The sequence below is a fragment of the Cydia strobilella genome, chromosome Z (genome assembly GCF_947568885.1).
Source record: "Cydia strobilella chromosome Z, ilCydStro3.1, whole genome shotgun sequence".
NCBI classification, from domain to species: Eukaryota; Metazoa; Arthropoda; class Insecta; order Lepidoptera; family Tortricidae; genus Cydia; species Cydia strobilella.
In genome coordinates, this window is record NC_086068.1 from 1,450,270 (window position 1) to 1,477,605 (window position 27,336).

Below are 27,336 nucleotides of genomic sequence, written 5' to 3' on the forward strand. Positions count from 1 at the left end.
GATAAGCTTTAGTGATGCGCGAGTTGCGCGACCTTGAATGATACGAATTCAATTAGTCGATTATTATAATCATTCGAATCATTCGCCTAATTTGAAAATCATTCGAATGACTTACGCTGGTTAATGCTCGGTACTAGTAGAGGAGATTAGTTACTACTAATTAGTAGTCATCATTCGATTATCAGCATAAGTGCATTACTAATTTCCAATTCGAATACAAAGATTAGTAATCGCTAATCATTCGAATAGGCAAATCATTCGAAGTCGCTCATCACCATGAAGTTATACCCTAAACAGGAGCGAGCTGTCACTTTTTTTGCCATACTAAATTGAACCTTATCACCGAGCCAGAAAGGTGTTCGTACCAGACTAGAGAAAACGGTCCACATGAGATAGCAAAAGTGGGTCGCGGTGTCCCACTCGCACATGTTGCCAATGTTAAAAAAATACCATTTTGGTAGTATTTATATCAATAACTACTAAAATTAAATACCTTCTTATATTATTTAAGTGCTATATTCAGAGTGCGGTTCTAATATATTTTACGTAATTTGTAAATAGTTATAATGTCAATATTATTAACTGATTTAACCAAGCATGTGCACAACAAAAAATACATTAATTTTAATATGGTAGACATTGTAGTAACTTTGAATATTAATTGGTATCCCCAACTTGATAAAGAAATTTTCAAAATACATGAATGGCGGCGCTCAAGATTTATTTGCGAAATTAAGTATAAAATGGGTAAAAGATATTGTGTGAAAGGTTGCAGAAGTGAAAGTTTTGTTGATTGCGGTATATCTTTTCACAGGTAAGCCTCAACTATTAAAGTTTACGATAAAAATAAAAGAAAACATTGTCAAACTCATTAGGGTGACTATGATGTTGGCACGATGTGAATCGGCCTTACAGAGTTCTTATTACCTACGTACTTACTTAATGTAAAAATAAGTTTACCTAAATAAGTATATCTTTATTTCGGCATGTTTAATTATTTGGTTGATAGATAGATAGATAAATGATTTATTTGTGCACGTAATGAGAGCTATATAATTGCCAAAAATTAAATCCAAAATCCTTAAATATTACAGACACATTTATACATAATATTCTATATAAGTTGAACACACATTTCCGTCAGTACACGAAGGCGGCAAATTAAAAAAAAATGGGACAATTAACTACGATGACGCTTAAAGAATAGCTGATGTGTGCAAAAGAGAAGCCATTACGTATATGAACATACCATGAGTGCGAAAGAGGCAGACTAAAAATGAAAAAAAGTGACAATTTTTAGGGATCCGTACCCAAAGGGTAAAAACGGGACCCTATCACTAAGACTCCGCTGTCCGTCTGTCAGTCTGTCTGTCATCAGTAACAGCTTTTATAACGACTAAATTAAGTAAGGTTTTGAGAAGCGTTTTACAGAGGAGAAAAAAAACTATATCCATTCTCTCTGACTTCCTATGCATGAATGAAAAAAGATCTTGGCCAAACTATACATTCCAACTTATCCTAATATCCCACATACATATGACTTATGGTCACCCTAATTAGAAAGAGATGCAACCGCCCACTTTGACTTCTCATGTGGACACACTTTTTGGCCCGTGTACTCCATCCGGTTTATTAAAATCTAAATCCGTGCTCATCACTAAGTAGCTTCTAGGCCTGGGCTTCGCACCAGTGATGCCAGATTACAATACTCTTTGGTCTCTTTAGGGCCCTCCACACTCATGCGCGAATCGCCGTCGCGCCGTGATTCGCGCATAAGTGTGGAGGACCTTAATACTAAATTACTAAACTACTTCTAAGCAATTCTAAGTATATACTATGTCTATGGTAATAACAGAAACAGTGAGCCAATTACAAGTTTCCACAGATAGAAACTGCGTCAAGTACATGACGTGCGAAATTATGTTAATGTGGCAATAATGCCCAATAATGGCATAAGGCCTCATTAACACGAGCGCTTTTTCAACGCGCGTTAAAATAGCGCTTGAATCGGCCCGTACGCTAAATTCGATTCAAAGACCAAGTTGAAAATCCAACAACGCTTGTTAAAAAGCGCTACCGCCATCGTGTGAATAAATACCACATAAATACACATGTTTCCATATGTGTCATTCGTGATTATGAGGCCTAAGTCTTTTAAAACGGGTGTTTTTTTTTAACTGATTATCCACGAAAACTACATTTTTAGGTTATGCACGCACGAGCAACTTTTGTCGCCGCGACTATTTTGTCACTCACATCAAGTCTATGGGCTAGTATGGAAGTGCGCACACGTAGCGAGGTGACTCCCAGGAGACTTTTTTGTCCGCGGTTTCGGTGACAAGCTCGCGACGAAACTGTCTCCTTCCCCATTGGTTTCAATGCAAGTGCATGCACGGGCGACAAATAAGTCGCCGGTCGGCCAAAGTCTCCCGCTTGTCAAGTCGCTACATGCGCGCACTTTCATATTTACCCATAGGCTTGATGTGAGAGACAAAATAGTTGCGGACACGAATGACTACGCTGTCTGTCTGTCTGTCCGTCTGTCACCAGGCTGTATCTCAAGAACTGTGATAGCTAGATAGTTCAAATTTTCACAGATGATGTATTCAGTATTTCTGTTGCCGCTTTAACAACAAATGCTAAAAACAGAATAAAATTAATATTTAAGTGGGGGGGGGTGTAAGTGCGTAATGGTACGGGACCCTACGTGCGCGAGTCCGACTCGCACTTGGCCAGTTTTATTTTACGACCACAGACTGATGAAAAGAGTACGAAAATGAGATAATAATAACCAGCCTGGCGCAACTAGGAACAGAAATACGAAATGTATGGAAAAAACTATAATACTAATGGCGGTGTAATGGCGGATATTGCCGTCTCATTCTCTCAGTGTATCCATCTTACTTCATCTGACAGTCGCCATTTTTATAGTGGTTATATACTCTTTGATAATAACAGCCATGGAGCATAGGAAATAGAAAACAAACGCTGTTTGATGTTTTTTTTTACGGCATCCCCATTTTTTGGCTGCGACGGCTGCGAGCAACGCAAGCTTTGATAGACATAATTATAAATAATATTTTTAAGTTTAGTTTATTGTGTTATACCGGTAAGTTACACAATGATTTGGTTGTTTTTAATATTAAGCTTAAATAAGTTAATGAATTAATTGTGATGTGAGCTTTTACTTTGTTTTTCGGCACGTGTAAAGCCTTTCGTTTTTCGCTAAATTTGTGAGATGGAAGGATGATATTCTGCGACAATACTAAATAAAGTGTGGGTTTACAAGCCAACACACTTTAATTTATCATTACCGGCAGATTACGTTGAAAACGCGCTTGTTTACGGTTATTTTTGTGTTTTATTTTTGACCGTTATGTTTCCATTGTCTGACAGGCCGTTATTGAATTCTATGGAGTTCGTTTGCGTCTAAAACTTTTTTTAAATCTATGTTTATTATTAAGTACTAACGTAGGCTAGGATCAACTAACACTGGTTGGGCCATTTAATATCTTTAATATAATAATAATAATATAAATAGCCGCTCACACCGGTGTTGCTCCTGGTCGTCTTCACGACGGCAGTTTCAGGGGCCCATCTAGTCAGCGGCAAGTCACCACCTGCCTCGATAACGTGTTTTAACATTGTTATGGCAGGTGTCCGGAGTTCTTTACAATAGCCCAGTCTCAATGTCCACCCAAACTTTAATCCATAGACCGGTATACTGTTCACTTTTTCTGCAATAGTCCCAATGCCTGCTGCGACCGGTTCATGGGTGTCTATTGTTGCGCCTGTGAACGGGTTCCAGCAGGCGTTCTACATGATATTAAAGCTCTCCAAAGGGCCTCTACGTGTTGGATCTATATCCCCACGCAAGCCTATCAAAAGACCGGGATTTATAGGCCCGTGATATCCAAGGAGATAATATAAATAAATAAATATTACTTGAGTACTATTGCATTGCGCAAATTAACATAAAATGTGTGTTATTGAAAGCAGACATCAAGATTTAGTTTTTTAAGTTATTTTTAATGCTTTATTAATTATACAATAATCTTATTAATGTGCACGTCAGCGACACGCAGTGCATTTAATTACAATATTTGAGAACACTAGAAATTTGTCAAAATATAAAAAAAACAACTTTTAAAAGAATGATATTTAAAGTGTAAATTTTTGGGGTTCCATACCCAAAGGGTAAAAACAGGACCCTATTACTAAGACTCCGCTCTCTGTCTGTCTGCCACCAGGCTGTATCTCATGAACCGTGATAGCTAGACAGTTGAAATTTTCACAGATGATGTATTTCTGTTGCCGCTATAACAAATACTAAAAACAGAATAAAATAAATATTTAAATGGGGCTCCCATACATCAAATGTGATTTTTTTGCCGTTTTTAGGGTTCCGTACTTCAAAAGCAAAAAACGGAACCCTTGTAGGATCACTCGTGCGTCTACTGTCTGTCTGTCCGTCTGTCACAGCCTATTTTCTCCGAAACTACTGGACCAAATAAGTTGAAATTTGGTATACAAATGTATGTTTGTATACCAAACACATGTACCATAAACAAATGAATTTTAAACATGGGGGCCACTTTTGGGGGGTCAATGAGAAAATTCAAAAATAAAGTTTTTTAAACTATATTGTGTTACATATCAAATGAAAGAGTTCATTATGAGGACCTCAAATATTTTTTTTTTATTTTTTTAGGATAAACAGTTTAGAAGTTATTCAAGAAAATAGGCAAAAAATGACCATCCCCCCCCACCCCCTTTATATCCGATACTACTGGATCAAAATTTTTGAAAAAATACATAAAATAGTTCTTATAGTTCTTTACCTATGGATCACAGGAAAACCTATTAGAAATGTGCAGTCAAACGTGAGTTGGACTTAATTACTTACTTTTTGATCCGACCCCTACAGGTTTTTAAAGGCAATTTTCACTCACGTTTCACATAAAAAATAAATTGTTTAAATTGTGTAATGTACGGAACCCTTGGAACGCGAGTCCGACTCGCACTTGGCCGGTTTTTGCGTAATGGTACGAAACCCTTCGTGGCCCGGTTTTATTTCCTCTGCTGGCCTTGAGTTGCTGGGAAATATGGGCTTTATAATCTGAATTATTTCCAAATTAAATATAACACAGTGTTCTTGATGAGTATGTTATTTATTGACTGATCCCTTGGAATTAATTACATAGTTAGGAACAAAAAACTGTATGTGCCTTTTGGCAAAGTCCGCCATTTGTACATTTTTCTTATTTGTGCAATAAAGTTTCGATAAATAAAAATCATAATCTCTATCATATGAGCCATAATACCCGTGGGACAGTCTTGAAAATGATCTTGACACGACTTTATTGTTAAGGGAATAAGATTGTGTTAAGGTAATGGAGATGGGCCGGCCACATAGGAAGATTGACAGATGACAGATGGACCAACAAAGTCACAAAGTGGCCAGGACCCCATGGCAAAAGGAAGGCGGGAAAACCCATAACAAGGTGGTCCAAGGATATTATAGCCACAGCCGGAGAAAATTGGCTAATCAAGGCAAAATACCGAGAAAGGTGGAAAGATATGGAGGAGGCCTATACCCGACAGGGGTCCTTAAAATAGTAAAAATGGAAAACAATAATATTAGAAAACTTTTTTATCATGTAAAACTATTTAAGGAAAAATAAAGGCTTAAATAAATAAATAATAAATAAGGTAATTTTGAACACCTCGCCCGCTTAGCAACTTCTGCTGCTGACTGGCACTTTTCTTTCTGGCTTTCAAGACAGGGCATCTCTACATATCACCATCTCTAACCAAGATGGACTTACACCTCGACCTACAACACAACCTAACTATTTAATTATGGCAAAGATAGATATAACTCCGTAATAGATGGATACAGTCTTAGGAAAAAAACGTGCCTCGAAAATCACGAAAATTTGATTCTCGATGAGATGGCGCCACTAGTCTTGGCCTACTCTCGTATAGAGGGCGTTGACGGTTTCGTTTGTCATTTATAATTTAACCGCATATCAGTGAAAGAACATGGGTCAAACTCATATAAAAATAATTAATGCAAATAAAAAAAAAACTTATTATATCCTCTTTGATTATGGCAAGGTCTACAGCTCACAGAGCCACTGGTTTATATTTACAAAATAATAAAGAATTCCCAGTTCTAACCTACGGTGCACATACTAGGTCTTTGACTAATTAGATTATTAGGTGTCAAATTGGTGGATCGAGTCCGGAACACACGCTGCGCTCCAAAACACAAATTGTTGATGTAGCTCGGAAGGCGGCCAAGCTAAAATGGGACTAGGCTGGTCACCTGCCGAATGCCGAATGAGTTGTGGGGCAAAATCGCCACAGAGTGGGAGCTCGAAAATTTGTGTATCAGATTTAATTTTTGCTATAGATCATACTTTACACCGTAACCGAAGACAATATTACATACTTTACAAATTATTTACGAAAAACTGAAAAATCTTAGAATTGATTATAATTAACATTCCCTTTAATATATTTTTTTAAATATTCATCATCATCATTGGCCACAGCATCTTTAGATGATATTTTTTTTAATATTAGTCCTAGCAAAATAGATGCATAGTCTTTTTTGTAGTAAATTTTGTGTACATTATCTACGTTCAACAACATTTTTTGCTTTTGGCCACCGTTAACGAGTTATTTACGAAAATATAAAAAAAAACACCATAGATTTGATTTTAATTAACTTTCTCGTTTAATGTCTTTTTAAATATTGTTCCTAGCGAAAAAGTGAATGAAATCTTACTTGTAGGCAATTTTATGTAGATTATTTACGTGAAAGGACATTTTTTGCTATAGGTCACTTTACGAGTTATTTACGAAAAACTAAAAAAAGGGACCTTTACACCCCCCACTACCCGTTAGCTTCCCCTTCATCCATCAGTACTTTTAGTATGTTGTTTCAGGCACCTTTATCTACAACCATAGAGTAACTTATACTAGAGCGGTACTGTCATAGTAAATTTTGTAACCCCAGTAAATTCACTGCCATCTGTCCGACACACTTTAAAACTAAAAATGAATATTTATAAAAATACGATAAAACGTATTTAAATATGGATAAATGATTTTTTTATTTGCATTAATTATTTTTATATGATTTTGACCCATGTTCTTTCACTGGTATGCGTTAAAATTATAAATAACAAACGAAACAGTCAACGCCCTCTATACGAGTGTAGGCCAAAACTAGTGGCGCCATCTGATCGAGAATCAAATTTTCTTGATTTTCGAGGCACGTTTTTTCCTTAGACTGTATCCATCTATTACGGAGTTATATCTATCTTTGCTACAACTATGCCAAAATACGCTTACACGAATTATTTCCCCCGATTTTCCTTCGTTTGGTGGCCTATTTGTGTTCATGAAAAGCAATAGAGGCATCGAAGGTATAACACTTGGGTCTTTGACAGTTGTTACGCTGCTATGACTTCTCATCCAAGTACATACTGTGCAATTAAAGGCTTTGGCGAGCGAGTGGAGGACAAAGCGCAACACAAGGATACGTTGAAATGCAGTTAGCCTGGGGGGTTTGGTTCTTTGATTCAGCCTAAAAGCTCGGTACTATTAACCGGGCTTTTAGGCTTAATGCCAATTTACGGTTAAAGGCCAAAGCTAAGAGCCTGCTTTCTACCTGCCCTCAGCAAAACAGTGAGGCTAAAAGCTACACTCCAGTGAGTGCAGCAGAAATTCTCAATAATGCCAAACGCCGAACCACATCGAAGTTGGATAGATCGAAAGGCATATATTTTGCATGTGTTTAAATCACTACCCATCTGTCCAGTCAAGCAAACACAATATAGGGTAATAACACCAATAACGAAAGCAACTTAAGGACTTCCGGTTCGAACGCCATCTTGATAGTAGCCTCGTGATTAATTCCTTTGTTTTTTGCTCATTAATATTGTTTAAAGTGTAATATCGATAGCTTTATTATACAATAATCTAATGTGGTAGTGTGCAGTGAATGGAGAATTAATCTCAAAGCGTGTTTAACCACCATTTTGGAGTCAATGGCCGGTAGTCCACGTGCTTCTCGTAAAATCCAGCTATCGGTTTTACGAGACAACTACAACAACCACCGAACAGCGTCGTGCTCTAAGAGCATTTATTTTGTTCCTACCCTTTTACGTGACATTGGCTACGGGCAACACCGCCCTCAAGTCCATTAAGAAAAGAAAAGAAGAAAGCAACTTAAGGACTTTATCGTTTATAATAAATACAACTTATCCCTTTGATATTACATTTTTCATTAAACATTACACATGTGTTCAATTAACAAAATGTGCTTTAACAAAATACACATTTCGTCCTGGGAGCTCGACGTAAACTTACTCAAAGACAAAAATTACTCAATTCTTATCTAATATTTTTTTTTATTAGAAAAAGGCAAGCATTTGACCGCAATCTCACCTGATGGTAAGTGCCGATGCAGTCTAGGGTGGATCATGCTTACCTTAAAGATATCTATTCACTCTCCATTTAAAAAGATCCAAGTTATAGTGGACTGGAAATAGATTTGCAGGAAGTGAATTCCACTCCTTAGCCGTTCGCATGATAAAGCTGGATGCATAGCACTTAGTTCGAATCAGTGGCAGAGTAACGACGTAAGGTTGAAACTCAAGTCCGCGTCTAGTCCCACGGTGGCAGAATGGAGATGGGGGGATTAGATTATGTAATCCCATCGCACACTCCCCGAAATGTATCCTGTAGAATACCGATACAACCAGCTACCTTTCTACAGTGTTCAAGGCTCTGCAGTCTAGCCTCTACCAATCCCGCATCTCCAATAATTGATTCCATATTTGTAATTGTTTTTTTGTGATATTTTGGTTATTTGGCTTGTAAAAAATTTACATGTAAAAGTGCCTGTGGCCTATTTGCTAAATAAATGTTTGATGTATATTTACCATAGACATAGTACATACAAGTAGTTATAGATGCGCCACCGAGCGACCGGGGGTAAGAGAAAGAATATTCATATAAAATTTGGGCAGCATAGGATTTTTTTTCTTTCACTTTTATAAATTTCGGTATTTCGACATCGCCTCCTACCTATGATGCCACCCGGTCGGTGATAAGGACAAAGCATGGCACTATTCTCTCTTTCCTCTTATAGGAATCGCAATAAGACTATCTTTCTCTATCAAAGAGTGTCAGGCCCTTGATATTTACAGACCAGCAATGTCAAACAACGGCACCCGCAAGCGTTCCCTGCCGTCGGCGCCGCGCGGTAAGCCGCGGAAGCCGCGCAAGCAGCTCTCCGAAGACGAAGACAGCAATGACTCGGTGAAATCAGAGCCGAGAGAGCAGCAGAGGACGCCGTCACCGATGGGGGATGAGCCTACTGTCAAATTGCCCGAGGTAAACGTGCCACAATATTGTAACAGATGGCGTGGACTTCCGGTTCGAACGCCATCTTGATAGTATCCTCGTGATTAATTACTTTTTTTTGCTCATTAAAATTGTTTAAAGTGTAATATTGATAGCTTTATTATACAGTAATCTTATGTAGTAGTGTGCAGTGAATGGAGAATTATTCTCAAAGCGTGTTTAACCACCATTTTGGAGTAAAATCCAGCTATCGGTTTTACGAGTCAACTACAAATAATAACTACCGAACAACGTCGTGCTCTAAGAGCATTTGGTATTTCTACCTCTAACCGTGTCTGGCTAGAGCCCTAGAGGCCCATTATTTTATTATTTACCGTACACTGGCTGAAATATTAATTCGATCCCACGTGGATCCCACTTTGACGTTGGCGAAATCATCGACAGTATCGATAGAGCCATACTACCTAAAGATTGATTGAACAGATTGCGTTAGCTTTCTACATCGCGCCTACGGAGTTCCGATTGTCAATTATAGGTACATATACCATAGACCTAGCATTACATAGATAAATGCGACAATAGATTTGTAGCCCACCATAAACCATACACGATGGGGAATTTAAAAAAAATGTGAGACTGTGACAAGGACAAACAATAACAGCGCTTTCTCTGCTACTCCTATTGAAAGATACATAAGACTATGCCGTTCGGTCATTTCCCCCCAACCCTCATGACATTTTATAGATAGACACGTAAATATTGCAAAAATTTTTTTTTATCGGTACCTCCTTTAATCGAGCGCGCGACGTGTGTACTGCACATACACAATAATTTATTATGTGTAGTGACAGTGAAGTCATTTATTTTTCTTCCATACAAGTGTTGTTGTCTGCTTATTTGTATACAATCTCACTTCTAACGTTCATAATATTCAGGAGCTGCTGAAGACGTTCTACAAGACTCCCGGAGTTCTGATGATCTCCGGCCTGGTGTCCTGGGACCTGACGGCCAAGAAGGAGAACGCGACCGCCCGCACCCATCCCAACCTGTACACGTTCCAGCGGCTCACAGACCGCAAGGTATAGTTGAATCGAGGTCTCGCGGACCTGACGGCCAAGAAGGAGAACGCGACCGCCCGCACCCATCCCACCTGTACACGTTCCAGCGGCTCACAGACCCCAAGGTATAGTTGAAGCGAGGTCTCCGGTCTCGCGGACCTGACGGCCAAGAAGGAGAACGCGACCGCCCGCATCCATCCCAACCTGTACACGTTCCATCGGCTCACAGAAATAAAACCATAGAGAAATAAGTAAGCATAGAGTGGTCACTCCATACATCAGTTTTCTTACCAAAATGCTTATTATTTTCGTAGTCGGCATCTAGCGTCAAATAGTGGATTTACCAGTACTGCTACTCGACAATAGATGTCGCGACGAACGAAAAGTCTAATGCTAAATAACCGGGTTAACCGGAACTCTATTTTCACCTCCTTCTGCTTGTAATATTAGTTGTAATTTTATTAAGCAATACACTTTTCGTCAGTCGCGACACTCGTGACATCTAGTGTCAAGTAGCGGTACTGATAAATCCGCTACGTGACGCTTGATGTCGACTACGAAAATAATGCCTCCTCCTCCTCCTCCTCTGATGTTGATTTGCATTACGTTAAGAAAAGATGTGTATAAATTAGTTTTAGTCCCAAAACTAGGCTAGCTTCTACTAGAAAATCACCTTTGCCATCTCTCTCCTGCTCTTAGCTATTCTTGCCAGTATTGCTGCGTTATCCACGTTCGTCCATTTTTTAACGTTGTCAAGCCAGGTGACCCTCCTTCCCCTTCCCCTCTTCCCCCTTAAGGTACTCAAATAAAGATTAAAAATAGATTGTGGAATATGTACTGTCCGCGCGCCAATTCCGTGCATTCGGAGGTCGAGGAAGTGGGGGGGGTGTGTGCGCCGCGGCCGTACGTACAAAATGACACCACTCTGTCATGACGCCCAACATTCCTAACATTCCTCAGCCGTGCACGGATTTCGCGCGCGGACAGTACAACAGCCAGTATCGAAGATAATGTACCTATCAGACTATGCGTGAAAAGTATTCAATGATGGTAGATACTTTTGGCGCGGTGTTTCCAGGGTCTGACTTAGAGTTCTGACCGCCCTAGGCTGACTATGCTTTAGCCTTATTAGCCTGTGGGTAAATCAGGCCCTAGGCCCTAGGTGTTTCACCCGCTAATGAGGGCTATCGTTTTTTTGCTCACCAGTTGGCGCCTCTGTTGATGGTGGTCCAAAAGACTAAAGAACAGCCGTCAGTCATTGAAGTGACAAGTGACATTTGACATTTCGAACTATGGAAAAGACCACCATCTACACTAGCGCCCCTAGCGGCGAATTCATACGCGTTAGCCCTCATTTAGATGCTGTTTGTACAAAAATTGTCATTTGTGTTTTAGTACCGCCTGATCGTGAGTTGTTGCAGCGCGGGTCACTCTATCCTCATTGGTGAAGATGGTACAGCGTATACTTTCGGTAAGTTCATACTATTATTGTCATTGACTTTGACGTCACGTTCGCTTATCGTTTTGTTAGGAGCGTCGACTGTCGGACTTTGACTATCATTTCTGACTTTTGTATTGCTTTAATGCAATGGGTCCCATATAGACATTTGATCCCAAAAACAAACCTGATCGATTGACACCATTAATAAAAAGAATGTCATCAAGGAATTCTAACAGCTATAAACGATACATTTAACTTTGTATGTGTTTATATGTATATGTCACGAGTACTCTGTTCGGACCCAACTGCTTATTAGGGTTCCGTACCCAAAGGGTAAAAACGGGACCCTATTACTAAGACTCCGCTGTCCGTCTGTCACCAGGCTGTATCTCATGAACCGTGATAGCTAGTGACAGTGACAGTTGAAATTTTCATAGATGATGTATTTCTGTTGCCGCTGTAACAACAAATACTAAAAAAGTACGGAACCCTCGGTGCGCGAGTCCGACTCGCACTTGGCCGGTTTTTTTTAATAGACTGTTTTGTCGTTGAGGTCGCAACGGCAGCGGTCAGCTGGGCTTCGGCGACACAAACACCCGGAACGTACCTGAAGCCGTGCCAGCTCTGCAGGGCATGAACATCATCCACGCGGCCGTCGGGCGACACCACTCTCTGTTCGTCACAGGTATTGAATATTCGTCACAACCAGAGGTTTTGTCGTTGAGGTCGCAACGGCAGCGGTCAGTTAGGATTCGGTGACACAAACACCCGGAACGTACCTGAAGCCGTGCCAGCTCTGCAGGGCATGAACATCATCCACGCGGCCGTCGGGCGACACCACTCTCTGTTCGTCACAGGTATTGAATATTCGTCACAACCAGAGGTTTTGTCGTTGAGGTCGCAACGGCAGCGGTCAGTTAGGATTCGGTGACACAAACACCCAGAACGTACCTGAAGCCGTGCCAGCTCTGCAGGGCATGAACATCATCCACGCGGCCGTCGGGCGACACCACTCTCTGTTCGTCACAGGTATTGAATATTCGTCACAACCAGAGGTTTTGTCGTTGAGGTCGCAACGGCAGCGGTCAGTTAGGATTCGGCGACACAAACACCCGGAACGTACCTGAAGCCGTGCCAGCTCTGCAGGGCATGAACATCATCCACGCGGCCGTCGGGCGACACCACTCTCTGTTCGTCACAGGTATTGAATATTCGTCACAACCAGAGGTTTTGTCGTTGAGGTCGCAACGGCAGCGGTCAGTTAGGATTCGGCGACACAAACACCCGGAACGTACCTGAAGCCGTGCCAGCTCTGCAGGGCATGAACATCATCCACGCGGCCGTCGGGCGACACCACTCTCTGTTCGTCACAGGTATTGAATATTCGTCACAACCAGAGGTTTTGTCGTTGAGGTCGCAACGGCAGCGGTCAGTTAGGATTCGGCGACACAAACACCCGGAACGTACCTGAAGCCGTGCCAGCTCTGCAGGGCATGAACATCATCCACGCGGCCGTCGGGCGACACCACTCTCTGTTCGTCACAGGTATTGAATATTCGTCACAACCAGAGGTTTTGTCGTTGAGGTCGCAACGGCAGCGGTCAGTTAGGATTCGGCGACACAAACACCCGGAACGTACCTGAAGCCGTGCCAGCTCTGCAGGGCATGAACATCATCCACGCGGCCGTCGGGCGACACCACTCTCTGTTCGTCACAGGTATTGAATATTCGTCACAACCAGAGGTTTTGTCGTTGAGGTCGCAACGGCAGCGGTCAGTTAGGATTCGGCGACACAAACACCCGGAACGTACCTGAAGCCGTGCCAGCTCTGCAGGGCATGAACATCATCCACGCGGCCGTCGGGCGACACCACTCTCTGTTCGTCACAGGTATTGAATATTCGTCACAACCAGAGGTTTTGTCGTTGAGGTCGCAACGGCAGCGGTCAGTTAGGATTCGGCGACACAAACACCCGGAACGTACCTGAAGCCGTGCCAGCTCTGCAGGGCATGAACATCATCCACGCGGCCGTCGGGCGACACCACTCTCTGTTCGTCACAGGTATTGAATATTCGTCACAACCAGAGGTTTTGTCGTTGAGGTCGCAACGGCAGCGGTCAGTTAGGATTCGGCGACACAAACACCCGGAACGTACCTGAAGCCGTGCCAGCTCTGCAGGGCATGAACATCATCCACGCGGCCGTCGGGCGACACCACTCTCTGTTCGTCACAGGTATTGAATATTCGTCACAACCAGAGGTTTTGTCGTTGAGGTCGCAACGGCAGCGGTCAGTTAGGATTCGGCGACACAAACACCCGGAACGTACCTGAAGCCGTGCCAGCTCTGCAGGGCATGAACATCATCCACGCGGCCGTCGGGCGACACCACTCTCTGTTCGTCACAGGTATTGAATATTCGTCACAACCAGAGGTTTTGTCGTTGAGGTCGCAACGGCAGCGGTCAGTTAGGATTCGGTGACACAAACACCCAGAACGTACCTGAAGCCGTGCCAGCTCTGCAGGGCATGAACATCATCCACGCGGCCGTCGGGCGACACCACTCTCTGTTCGTCACAGGTATTGAATATTCGTCACAACCAGAGGTTTTGTCGTTGAGGTCGCAACGGCAGCGGTCAGTTAGGATTCGGCGACACAAACACCCGGAACGTACCTGAAGCCGTGCCAGCTCTGCAGGGCATGAACATCATCCACGCGGCCGTCGGGCGACACCACTCTCTGTTCGTCACAGGTATTGAATATTCGTCACAACCAGAGGTTTTGTCGTTGAGGTCGCAACGGCAGCGGTCAGTTAGGATTCGGCGACACAAACACCCGGAACGTACCTGAAGCCGTGCCAGCTCTGCAGGGCATGAACATCATCCACGCGGCCGTCGGGCGACACCACTCTCTGTTCGTCACAGGTATTGAATATTCGTCACAACCAGAGGTTTTGTCGTTGAGGTCGCAACGGCAGCGGTCAGTTAGGATTCGGCGACACAAACACCCGGAACGTACCTGAAGCCGTGCCAGCTCTGCAGGGCATGAACATCATCCACGCGGCCGTCGGGCGACACCACTCTCTGTTCGTCACAGGTATTGAATATTCGTCACAACCAGAGGTTTTGTCGTTGAGGTCGCAACGGCAGCGGTCAGTTAGGATTCGGCGACACAAACACCCGGAACGTACCTGAAGCCGTGCCAGCTCTGCAGGGCATGAACATCATCCACGCGGCCGTCGGGCGACACCACTCTCTGTTCGTCACAGGTATTGAATATTCGTCACAACCAGAGGTTTTGTCGTTGAGGTCGCAACGGCAGCGGTCAGTTAGGATTCGGCGACACAAACACCCGGAACGTACCTGAAGCCGTGCCAGCTCTGCAGGGCATGAACATCATCCACGCGGCCGTCGGGCGACACCACTCTCTGTTCGTCACAGGTATTGAATATTCGTCACAACCAGAGGTTTTGTCGTTGAGGTCGCAACGGCAGCGGTCAGTTAGGATTCGGCGACACAAACACCCGGAACGTACCTGAAGCCGTGCCAGCTCTGCAGGGCATGAACATCATCCACGCGGCCGTCGGGCGACACCACTCTCTGTTCGTCACAGGTATTGAATATTCGTCACAACCAGAGGTTTTGTCGTTGAGGTCGCAACGGCAGCGGTCAGTTAGGATTCGGCGACACAAACACCCGGAACGTACCTGAAGCCGTGCCAGCTCTGCAGGGCATGAACATCATCCACGCGGCCGTCGGGCGACACCACTCTCTGTTCGTCACAGGTATTGAATATTCGTCACAACCAGAGGTTTTGTCGTTGAGGTCGCAACGGCAGCGGTCAGTTAGGATTCGGCGACACAAACACCCGGAACGTACCTGAAGCCGTGCCAGCTCTGCAGGGCATGAACATCATCCACGCGGCCGTCGGGCGACACCACTCTCTGTTCGTCACAGGTATTGAATATTCGTCACAACCAGAGGTTTTGTCGTTGAGGTCGCAACGGCAGCGGTCAGTTAGGATTCGGCGACACAAACACCCGGAACGTACCTGAAGCCGTGCCAGCTCTGCAGGGCATGAACATCATCCACGCGGCCGTCGGGCGACACCACTCGCTGTTTGTCACAGGTATTTGACTGTAGTAGTAGTAAAAGTAGATTGTGTGACTAGGGAATAAAACGATTCAACTTAGGCGAGGTGTGCATATATTTTGAATTTTTGAATTTTAATCTTTTTAATTTTTATTTCAATTTTTATTTTTTATGTTTAGTAGATTGTGTGACTAGGGAATAAAACGATCCAATTTAGGCGAGGTGTGCATATATTTTGAATTTTAATCTTTTTAATTTTTATTTAAATTTTTATTTTTTATGATTTAATTGTTTGAATGATTTTTTACGATTTTTGCCCCGCTTTGCAGGTCTAATATGAAGCACTTTTAGAGCGTGAGAAGTGAAAAATAAATTATTTTACACCATGCATGAAATAAAGCGCCAGAAGATTAATAGAGAAACGTAGACAGCAGTTATTTTTAGACACAATTTCTGTTTTAAAACCCGTATAAAACTATAATAGTTATTTACGATACAAGTGCGGAAAAGAGGAAATTCGAAAGGAGTGGCGATAAATTAAAACACGACCGCAGAGAGTGTTTTAAATCGACACGAGTTGCGAATTACCTATTCGCACGTGTATCGTTTTACAGTACATATGGCCCTTTAAACGTTCGACATATGCACGAAAAGTGCTCTTTTACGCACTAGTGCGAGAAAGTAGCACCATATGTACTGTAAAGAGTACTGACAACTAGTTTATTGTATTCGCAGACACGGGCACGGTGTACGCTTGCGGCGACAACAAGAGCGGCCAGTGCGGGTTGGGTAGCAGCTCACCGCAAGTGCTCAAGCCTACTCGCATAAGATACAAGTAAGAATAAGTATATCAAAACCTCCGCCATTGAACAAGTTTTGGAAACGAATCAAATTATTTTATTGGTAAAAACGCCTATTTTGCGTGAAACGAGGTAGCGCTACTATAACCACCCCAGCGGTCGCAGCATGGTTCCATTTTTATCTCTTTTCACTATGCCCGTTACTTTCACACTACATACTTTTGTTAGAACGCGACGATAAAAATGCTATTGTGCTAAGCCCGCAGCTCCTCCATGAAGCTTAGCAATGTTTTCCGGTTTCTAACTGCCGCTTTTAATGTGCACGGAGTTTCTAGGTATTTGCTCCTGTATACCTTCTACCTGTTTGCAGTCTAGAAGAATGTGTTTTGTTGTTTCCTCTTCCATACACGCTCTGCACATGGACCTGCCAGTTTTGACACCTATTTACTTAACTTAATTGACGACCGGTCTGGCCTAGTGGGTGACCCTGCCTGTGAAGCCGATGGTCCTGGCTTCGAATCCCGGTAAGGGCATTTATTTGTGTGATGAGCACAGATATTTGTTCCTGAGTCATGGGTGTTTTTCTATGTATTTAAGTATTTATATATTATATATGTCGTTGTCTGAGTACCCATAACACAAGCCTCCTTGGGCTTACCGTGGGACTTAGTGCCAGTTGCACCATCCGCACTTTACAGACTGATCATCGTCATCCGGCGCGCCGCGGCGGTTTACTATGAAACACTCCATACAATAGATTTTAACGAACTCTTTAATAAATAATAAAAAAATAAAAAGCCTTTTATTTCTTGAAATTTTTTACATTTTTACATATTTGTTTAAGCGTTTTATAAATATAAAATTATTCAAGAACCCTGTTTTCACAGTTGAAGGCCTCCTCCAAAGCCTTCCATGTATCTCGGTCCTTGGCCACTTGTATCCAATTTGGCCCAGTAATTTTGGTGATATCATCTTGCCATCTCATAGTAGGTCTTCCCTCCCTCCCTCTTCCCTCTTTTTCCTAGAGGTCCTTTCCATGACGTCACCCTTGCCGTCCAGCGCCTGTCTTGAGTACGTGTTACATGGCCCGCCCACCTCCATTCTTAGTTTTTTGGCATAGCTGAGAGCATCTATGCTCTTTGTGTGTTGTCTTATTTTTGTATGGTTGATTTTTTGTATTTTCTTGATGTTTAGCATACTACGCTCCATTCCGCGTACAGCGAACTCTTTAACGCTCACAAACAGTTGGTGCAACCGTTCCTTAGTCAATCTGTGTAAGAATGTCCTATAATATTTATTTATTTATTATTTACTTAATTGACTTAACTGAATGTTATAGCGGCAAACCAATCGTCAAGGTGGGGTGCGGGGCTGAATTCTCCATGATCTTGGACTGCAACGGCGGGCTGCACTCGTTCGGTCTGCCAGAATACGGACAGTTGGGTAAGCGTTACTGATTTCCCGATTATTTCCAGCGCAATGAAACGTAGTCACGGCCTATCACTGACCACTTAACGACTTTCCCATAATAGTTCCCTATTCACATTCATAAACGGTTTTCTAAGGCCCCCAACCATGAGCAATTACTTCTTAAGACTGTAGATGTGTACTTAGATTTTCATTTCTCATGCTCTGAAAGTAGATCGTAGTTGTTCTAAAAAGTGTGCAGTAAATGATACGTTTACACACTAGAGCACTGTACTTTATGAGTACGTTTTTTTTTTTCTTATTAAAGATATGCAATTATTTTTTTTTGTTTTAAATGGATTTGTTGTACAATTTCCATTCTGATATTAAACTCCCCATTCCATAAATAACGATATTTTTTACCTAAATTGTTAATTGAATGTACCCTCAAGAAACACTACTGAATTGTGTGTTTATGTATTTTATTGTATTTATGTTTTGTATGTATTTTACTTTCCTCGTATTCGAAATGCAAAGTAGAGTGTTTAACTCGAGTGAAAGGCTCCATTTCAGTCTCGGGACTATTGCGCCGCTCTCACTTCGTTCGAAAGATCGCTCCCAACTAGTACAATCTCAACTGTACTAGTTCGGTCTTTTAGTACAGTAGTACCAAAGATAGATATAACTCCGTAATAGATGGATACAGTCTAAGGAAAAAACGTGCCTCGAAAGTCAAGAAAATTTGATTCTCGTTCAGAGGGCGCTACTAGCTTTGGCCTACAGTCGTATAGATGGCATTGACGGTTTCGTTTGTTATTTAACAATTTTAACGCATATCAGTGAAAGAACATGGGTCAAAATCATAAAAATAATTAATGCAAATAAAAAAAATCATTTATCCATATCTAAATACATTTTATCGTATTTTTAAAAATATTTATTTTTAGTTTTAAAGTGTGTCGAGTCGACAGATGGCAGTGAATTTACTGGGGTTACAAAATTTACTATGACAGTACTGCTCTAGTATAAGTTACTCTATGGTAGTACACAGAGAGAGTCGACGTTTAGTTTTAGTTCGGTCGGATGAGTTGGATCACTCGGATAGCTTTGCTGTCATTGTCAGTCCTCGCTCCCATTCTGTTTCATACTAAGAGCAGGATCATTAAGTAAGTAAGTAAGTAATCATTTATTGTCAGATTGTGCATGTCAGTATACAGATGCTACAATAGTATCTTATAATAGTAAGTGTCACAATCAACCGGTTTAGGGTATATAATATACTTATTCCTAAAATACAATAGTAATATATATATAATAGCCAGATAAACCATTAGCATAGAGTAACTTATACTAGAGCGGTACTGTCATAGTAAATTTTGTAACCCCAGTAATTTCACTGCCATCTGTCGACACACTTTAAAACTAAAAATGAAGATTTATAAAAATACGATAAGAATGTATTTAAATATAGATAAATGTTTTTTTTATTTGCATTAATTATTTTTATGATTTTGAACCATGTTCTTTCACTGATATGCGTTAAAATTGTGAAATAACAAACGAAACCGTCAACGCCATCTGTACGACTGTAGGCCAAAACTAGTAGCGCCCTCTGAACGAGAATCAAATCTTCTTGATTTTCGAGGCACGTTTTTTCCTTAGACTGTATCCATCTATTACGGAGTTATATCTATCTTTGCCATTAGGGAATAGTTCGGTCTAGTACAGTTTTTTTTATTTATTTATACTACGTCGGTGGCAAACAAGCATACGGCCCGCCTGATGTTAAGCAGTCTCCGTAGCCTATGTACGCCTGCAACTCCAGAGGAGTTACATGCGCGTTGCCGACCCTAACACTCCTCTCCCTCGAGCTCTGGCAACCTTACTCACCGGCAGGAACACAACACTATTAGTAGGGTCTAGTGTTATTTGGCTGCGGTTTTCTGTAAGGTGGAGGCACCTCCCTAGTCGGGCTCTGCTTTAGATCTGGAATGACATCCGCTGTCCTGTGCCCTACCACACAAAGCGAGATGTCATTCACAGTGCCCATACCTCTTTTTTTGACGTAGTTTAAGGACATACCCGGGTCCACAGTGGAGGTAATCGTGTCTTTTTTGATTTTAGTACATGTACTACACAAGCCTACTCCAACTTAAAGAATTTTCCTTCCAGGCCACAACACGGACGGCAAATACTTCGTGACTTCGACGAAGCTCTCGTATCACTTCGAGACGGTTCCGAAACATATCGCACTGTTCTTCGAGAAGACCAAGGACGGCCACGTGGTGCCCGTCAAGGACGTAGACATAGTGGACTTCTCCTGCGGTAACAACCACACGGTCGGTATACGGTGTTTGACATTTTTTTTAAACCGGCCTCGTGCGAGTCAAACTCGCGCACGAAAAAAAAAAACCGGCCAAGTGCGAGTCAAGTCCGGCCAAGGGTTCCATTACGGAAAAAAAACAGCAAAAAAATCACGTTTGTTGTATGGGAGCCCCATTTAAATATTTATATTATTCTGTTTTTAGTATTTGTTGTTATAGCGGCGACAGAAATATATCATCTGTGAAAATTTCAACTGTCTAGCTATCACGGTTCATGAGATACAGCCTGGTGACAGACAGACGGACAGCGGAGTCTTAGTAATAGGGTCCCGTTTTTACCCTTTGGGTACGGAACCCTAAAAATAAACCTGATCGATTGATATCATTAATGAAATTTTGTCATTTAGCTAGCCTATTACACAGTCGAAGAGTATATTAATGATAAAGATGCATGGCCTTCTATAAGTAAATGAATGAATTATGAAATGTATTTGTATTGTATTTGAAATTTTAATTTGTTGAATTTTGTATTTTGTAAGCTGTTATGTATTTTTTAATTTAGTTGTAATGTACTTTTGACGATTCAAAAGAGATTGTAAAATCCTACTTGATTAAATGAAATTCTATTCTATTGCTTTGTCTTGTACCTAATTCCGCCATATTTGTCCGCAGGTGGCCATAGACTCGAAGAAGCGCGCGTTCAGCTGGGGCTTCGGCGGGTTCGGTCGTCTCGGTCACGCCGAACAGAAAGACGAGTCGGTGCCTCGCCTCATCAAATATTTCGATACTGCCGCGCGCGGCGTGCGCTCCGTACACTGCGGCTCTACCTACAGTCTCGCTGTCAACGAGATCGGTGAGTCATATGTAGAGTCATATGTAGAGTCATTTTAGTAGAGTTCCGTACCTCGAAAGGAAAAAACGGAACCATTGGATCACTTTGTTGTCCATCCGTCCGTCGGTCTGTCTGTCAAGACCCTTTTTCTCAGGAACGCGTGGAGGTATTAAGCTGGAATTTATATCAAATACTCAATTACTCAGGTCCTGTCTCTTGGAGCTGTGAAAAAATTAAACTTCTAAACCAACGCAATCAAAAGATACCGATTATGCCGCAAATTTTCGACACTCGCAAGGGAATCAAAACCTACAAGGTACTTCCCGTGAACTCAGAATCTTGAAATTTGGTACGAAGCAACGTCTTATAGCACAGATAAAGGAAAAATTGCGAAAACCGTAAATTTTTAGTTACATCATATAATAAAAATATTTTATATAATAAATACCCCTTTGCTCAGGTATTAAATTGAAATTCATATCAAAAAATATAAGTCGAGTTATATTTTTTATTTCGAGTTTAAGTTATCCCTTAGTTAACAATCTACTATAGCTATGCACGGTGCGGCGCAAGGACGTTCTATACTTTACAAATTCTGCGCCGCGTGGAGCTGCGTCGCTTGCGTCTCAGTCGCATAGCCTTAATCTATTGTGTTGATTGTGTTGTTGCATGTTGTGTGACTTTCAGGTACTCTAGACTTATATTGACCGGGATATAGACAGTGATTACCTTTTGTATTGTTTGTGAGCTCCCGATTAGGGATGAAAATTGCGGAAAAAATCAAATGTTTTTTCGGGAATTTTAAAAAAAATTGTTTTTTCTTTCCAGTTCTATTCAGAAAAATTAATTACGTCACACACAATGCCATGTGATGATAGTGTCAATGCTATAAACAAACACATTAGACATGCAACCTTAACCTACCTGTTTAAATTCCTAATTAAGTATATAGAAAAATACAGTTTTGAAAAAAAAAAAAATTTTTTTTTTCAGCTTTATTATTTTTTTCGGAAGTGTTGTAACTGAAATTTGCATTGTTTTTTTAGAAAGAAACTTGAAAAAAACGAACCGTTTTGAAATTTTCCCGGTTTTTTCAACGCTACTCCCCGATATTTCGACGCAATCATCATCATCGACGCGTGTAATCACGGTCTATACCCCGGTCAATATACTAGTGAAACTAACCGTGAATCATTCAAAACTCTTTCAGGTACTCTATTCCTATTCGGGCAGACAAAACGCACCGGAGAGGCGAACATGTACCCCAAGCCCGTTCAGGATCTCACCGGTGAGCAACATTACAGATACCACAACCTAATTTATTTGCTAGAATCATGGTTAACACAGATGTTACATCGAAATATTCGTCCAGCTCAAGTCTGCAGAATTACTGCGTGCAAATTTTACTACAAATATTAATTACTAACATGCATTTATTATATACGACCCGCCCCGGCTTAGCATGGGTAGTTTAACTAATTTACACAAAACCTTTACAAATTATACATATAAACCTTCCTCTTGAATCACTATCTATTTTTAAAAAAACGCATCAAAATCCGTTCCCTAGTTTTAAAGATCTAAGCATACATTTTTTTTTTTTTTTTTTTATTCATTACATTTCACAGCATAACAGTGATCCAAAGCACTGTGAAACCAATAGACATTTCATACACATAGTACACAAATCTAAATTAACATATAACAGAAGAAGGCCGTTCATTCCTCGTCTCGCAGAACCTCAAGCATTCATAACACACGTCCAACCATCCACTCGCAAACACATCACAGTTTGGTGCTGATTCGAGGAGCGAGTTTATCAGGTGCAAGGCTTGAACAAGCGGTGATTTACGGCGGGACACAGTTCGTACTGGTGGCAGCGCTAACAAATGGCGACAACGCGGTCGAAACAGAACTCTAGTCGGTGAGGGAACATATAGACGCAGTAACTGAGCTACTAGTTCGGGGCAGTCAGAATCCCCACGTAAAATTCTACTGGCTAAAGTACACAGTCTGTAATTTCATAGGGACATACATACATACAGAGCGGATAGCGACTTTGTTTTATACTATGTAGTGATTAGCATTTCATGGATTACTTATTTATTACTTAATAACACACAAAGAGCATAGATGCTCTCAGCTATGCCAAAAAACTTAAATGGAGGTGGGCGGGCCATGTAGCACGTACTCAAGACAGGCGCTGGACAGCAAGGGTGACGTCGTGGAAAGGACCTCTAGGAAAAAGAGGGATAGGAAGACCTACTATGAGATGGCAAGATGATATCGCCAAAATTACTGGGCCAAATTGGATACAAGTGGCAAAGGACCGAGATACATGGAAGGCTTTGGAGGAGGCCTTCACCTGTGAAAACGGGGTTCTTGAATAATATTATATATATAGAACGCTTAAACAAATATGAAAAAATGTAAAAAAGTTCAAGAAATAAAAGGGCATTTTATTTTTATTTTATTTTATATAATAACAATGTCAATATTTATAAACCTTAATCCATTTTGTCAATTACATTTTAACCTTTATTATTTACATAAAATTATTATCGAAACAATAGGGAATATTACCCAAAACTCTGGGGCGCCACTAGCAGAAAAAGTGGGCCTACCGCGAAACACGAAAATAGAAATTTCGTTATCCGCCTCTCTATCACTCTTGCATATTCGAGTGATGGTGACAGATAATGAAATTTCGATTTTTGGGTTTCACGATAGACCGTGAAACCGATCCGTAACAAATTATAAGTGAAAACTTGTCAAAAAACTCACCCGACTTACAATATGTATGCAAATTTTCAGTTTCACTGGAAGTCGGGAAATGGGTCAAATTACTCAAATTTAACTTGCAAGATTTGACCCGTACAAGCATAGTTACATATTTACATTGCAAATTTGTAAAAAGCTTGTAAAAACTTTATAGCCTTTCAGCACAGAATAAGTAATAGTATTATCATACGGAACGGCCACGCCCCGCCCCGCCCCGACTCGAATGCCCTCGCCCCGCGACAGCAGATTGACGGCCGTTTGCCGGCCGCTCAGTACTATTTTTAAGCAACTTACACTATGACGCATGACGCGTGTACAGACGTGCCGTTCACACATAGAAACGCAAGTGATTTTTGATGTATAACGTGTCCGCCCTGTGCTTTCAGGTTGGAACATTCGTAGCATCGGTACAAGCAACACCTCGATCGTGATAGCGGCCGACGACTCCCTCATAGCCTGGGGCGTGTCCCCGACCTACGGGGAACTGGTAAGTTAGTTAACCCCTAAGTGCATGATTTTTAGGGTTCCGTACCCAAAGGGTAAAAACGGGACCCTATTAACTAAGACTCCGCTGTCCGTCCGTCACCGGGCAGTATCTCATGAACCATGATAGCTAGACAGTTGAAATTTTCACAGATGATGTATTTCTGTTGCCGCTATAACAACAAATACAAAAAAAGTAGGGAACCCTCGGTGCGCGAGTCCGACTCGCACATGGCCGGTTTTTATTTTTTTATTTTGCCTGAAATTAATATGTCTCACATAATTGTTTACTGATTAGGGAAAAAAAATTAAAACGTCGATTTTCACTGCTAAAACTTAAATAAGTTAAAGAAAATCACATATAAGTGTGGCTATATCTATAATATTTTAAGAGTTCTGAACCTCCAGGTTTGTGTTTATATATTTTTGTAACTGATATCTATATTCTTTATGTATGACTGTTTGTGTTCTGAACAATAAATTCCGTTAACAAAGAGAAATTACCCGCCAGAAACTAATTAACATTTTTCACAGGGCACCGGTGAAATCACCAAGTCAACCGCCAAGCCTAAAGAGGTAACCCGCATGGAGGGAACCAACGTGACCCAGGTGACCATGGGCTACTCGCACACCCTGCTGCTCTGCGATGACTCCACGGACGCGGCCAAACAAAAGATCGCCACCATGCCTGTCTTTGACCCTTAGATTCGGTAACTGTAACTCCAATGAAATTAAGTCTGTTTTTGACCTACCTTTACACCCGTTGCTTATGGTCGGGTTGCTAATTTAAGTCTGTTTTAAATCCGTCGAAACCTTTCGGTAACTTGGGTATTTTTCGGTAACATAATCTACATACTATAACTTACCTTTCAGTAATATTTTAAGTCTGTTTTTATCGTAAGTGTACTATAACTTAGACCCATATACCCGTCGTCAACTGTAACTCATCTCTGTTTATCAACCCCCTGGGGTGTTTACTCTTCGGTAACACGATCTACATAGTATAACTTACCTTTCAGTGATATTGGTAACTCCCCAATACTTAAACAATATTTTTAACAACGGGTTGATTACTATACTATATATTACCTTAGACCCGCCGCTATTGATATAGGAGGTCCTATATAAAATAGTCTGTTTGTAACCCATCACATGCTATTACAGATCTACAGCTTACCTTTTCGTGATATTGATAACTCCCCAATACTTTGTCTGTTTTACCCTACGAGTTATCTACCTGCAATGCAACTCGTACCTCTCAGTAATATTTTCAATTCAATTCAATTTCATATTTTGACTCGGTTTAACCTGCTGGGGATCTTTGACGTTGACCTTTCGGTAACTTTGCTAGATATTAGTGTAATTCTTCCAGCCGGGCTAGCACATGATTGGCGCGAGAGTATCTCGCCGCGACATAGACTACCCGTCCCTCTTTAATTCATACAGTTAGTAAAAGACGGGTAGTCTATCTCGCGGCGAGATACTGTCGCTTCAATCATGTGCTCGGCCTACAGGTGGATCTAAATATTATTTATATCTTAGTTTCCAGTAACAACTCCCGCTTATACCATTAGTCTGTTTTTGACCTCCGGATTTTCTTTAATATTTCCTTTCGGTAAATATTAGTAGTTAATGATACCATAAGTTTGTTAAAACCCTTTGGATAGATTAACTTTGACACTTAACTGTTTCGAGTGTTAATGATATATCCACTATTCTCATAAGTCTTATTTTCAACCCCCAGATGACCTATATTCGACTTACCTTTTGGTATCATTGGTATTTTTTTGTATGATTGGTAAAAACCTTCGGGTTGTTATGGGATTAATACGTATATGAGATGACAACCCTTTTTCGGTACTTATCACCATTTTTCGGTAACTTTAATTAATGAAATAAAACTATGAAAACGGATTATATCGCGTATATTGAATTTATAATACATCCCGACGTTTCGAACTCTTTACAGCGTTCGTGGTCAACGGGTGACTGAGGAAAAATTACAAAGTGCAAAAATACCCACATACTAAAATAATGAACAATCATAGACTACAAACTTTAAGGCTGGTTGTACATGCAAAATCGGTTCATAAGGCTAGTTATACACTATAATTATTTTTCAAGTAAAGATATATATATATATATACGCGATAAAAACTATGCCGGCTCCAACCCTACACCACGGACCCGAGAAGATTTAATTCCCTCCTAAATTGTAGGAGGGTATCCCAATATGGGACCGGCAACAAACTCGGCGGGACACATCTTTTCAAAACATCAGAATGTCCAGCATCATCCAACACTAAGGTCTCACAGTCTATGTCTCGCTTGCTCCTTTATCAGGTGGACTACAGGATCCCAAGCTGGTGGTAGAGAAAAGCCATCTTCCCTATTAAAGTTTGGATATTTCTTAATCTCAATGGCCTCGCGCAGCATTCTGGGTATGTAACGCTTCTCCTTGGCAAGAACCAGAGGCTTATCAAACTTGATTGAGTGATTGGCTTTATCCATGACATGCTCACAGACAGCAGACCTAGGTCGACGGTGCTTGACATCAGCTATGTGTTCCTTCACCCGAGTGGAAATGCTCCGTTTCGTCTGCCCGACATATGATAGGCCACACTCACAGTCCAGCCTGTACACTCCTGCAGTCTGTAGAGGGGTATTGCATTTTACAGGCCTCAGGAATTGTGACCTGATGATGATTGTAATGTATTATAAATTCAATATACGCGATA

The 27,336-nt window shown here is 41.3% G+C and overlaps 1 protein-coding gene across 1 annotated transcript; it reads left to right on the top strand.

Annotated features, from left to right (window-relative positions):
- Positions 1-2,954: 2,954 nt before the first annotated feature.
- Positions 2,955-26,691, top strand: LOC134754582 (protein RCC2 homolog). The gene is made up of 12 exons (XM_063690898.1): positions 2,955-3,109; positions 9,228-9,414; positions 10,320-10,463; positions 11,838-11,913; positions 12,437-12,568; positions 16,707-16,806; positions 18,111-18,214; positions 20,351-20,517; positions 21,175-21,355; positions 22,545-22,622; positions 24,502-24,602; positions 25,133-26,691. The coding sequence occupies exons 2-12, from the start codon at positions 9,235-9,237 to the stop codon at positions 25,301-25,303; spliced, it is 1,434 nt and encodes a 477-aa protein (XP_063546968.1). The 5' UTR covers positions 2,955-3,109; positions 9,228-9,234; the 3' UTR covers positions 25,304-26,691.
- Positions 26,692-27,336: the final 645 nt, after the last annotated feature.

Coding starts and splice junctions, on each gene's coding strand:
- LOC134754582 (XM_063690898.1), top strand. CDS start 9,235: ATGTCAAACAACGGCACCCGCAAGCGTTCCCTGCCGTCGGCGCCGCGC. Junction 22,623..24,501: donor GCCCGTTCAGGATCTCACCG/GTGAGCAACATT, acceptor CTGTGCTTTCAG/GTTGGAACATTCGTAGCATC. Junction 24,603..25,132: donor CCCCGACCTACGGGGAACTG/GTAAGTTAGTTA, acceptor CATTTTTCACAG/GGCACCGGTGAAATCACCAA.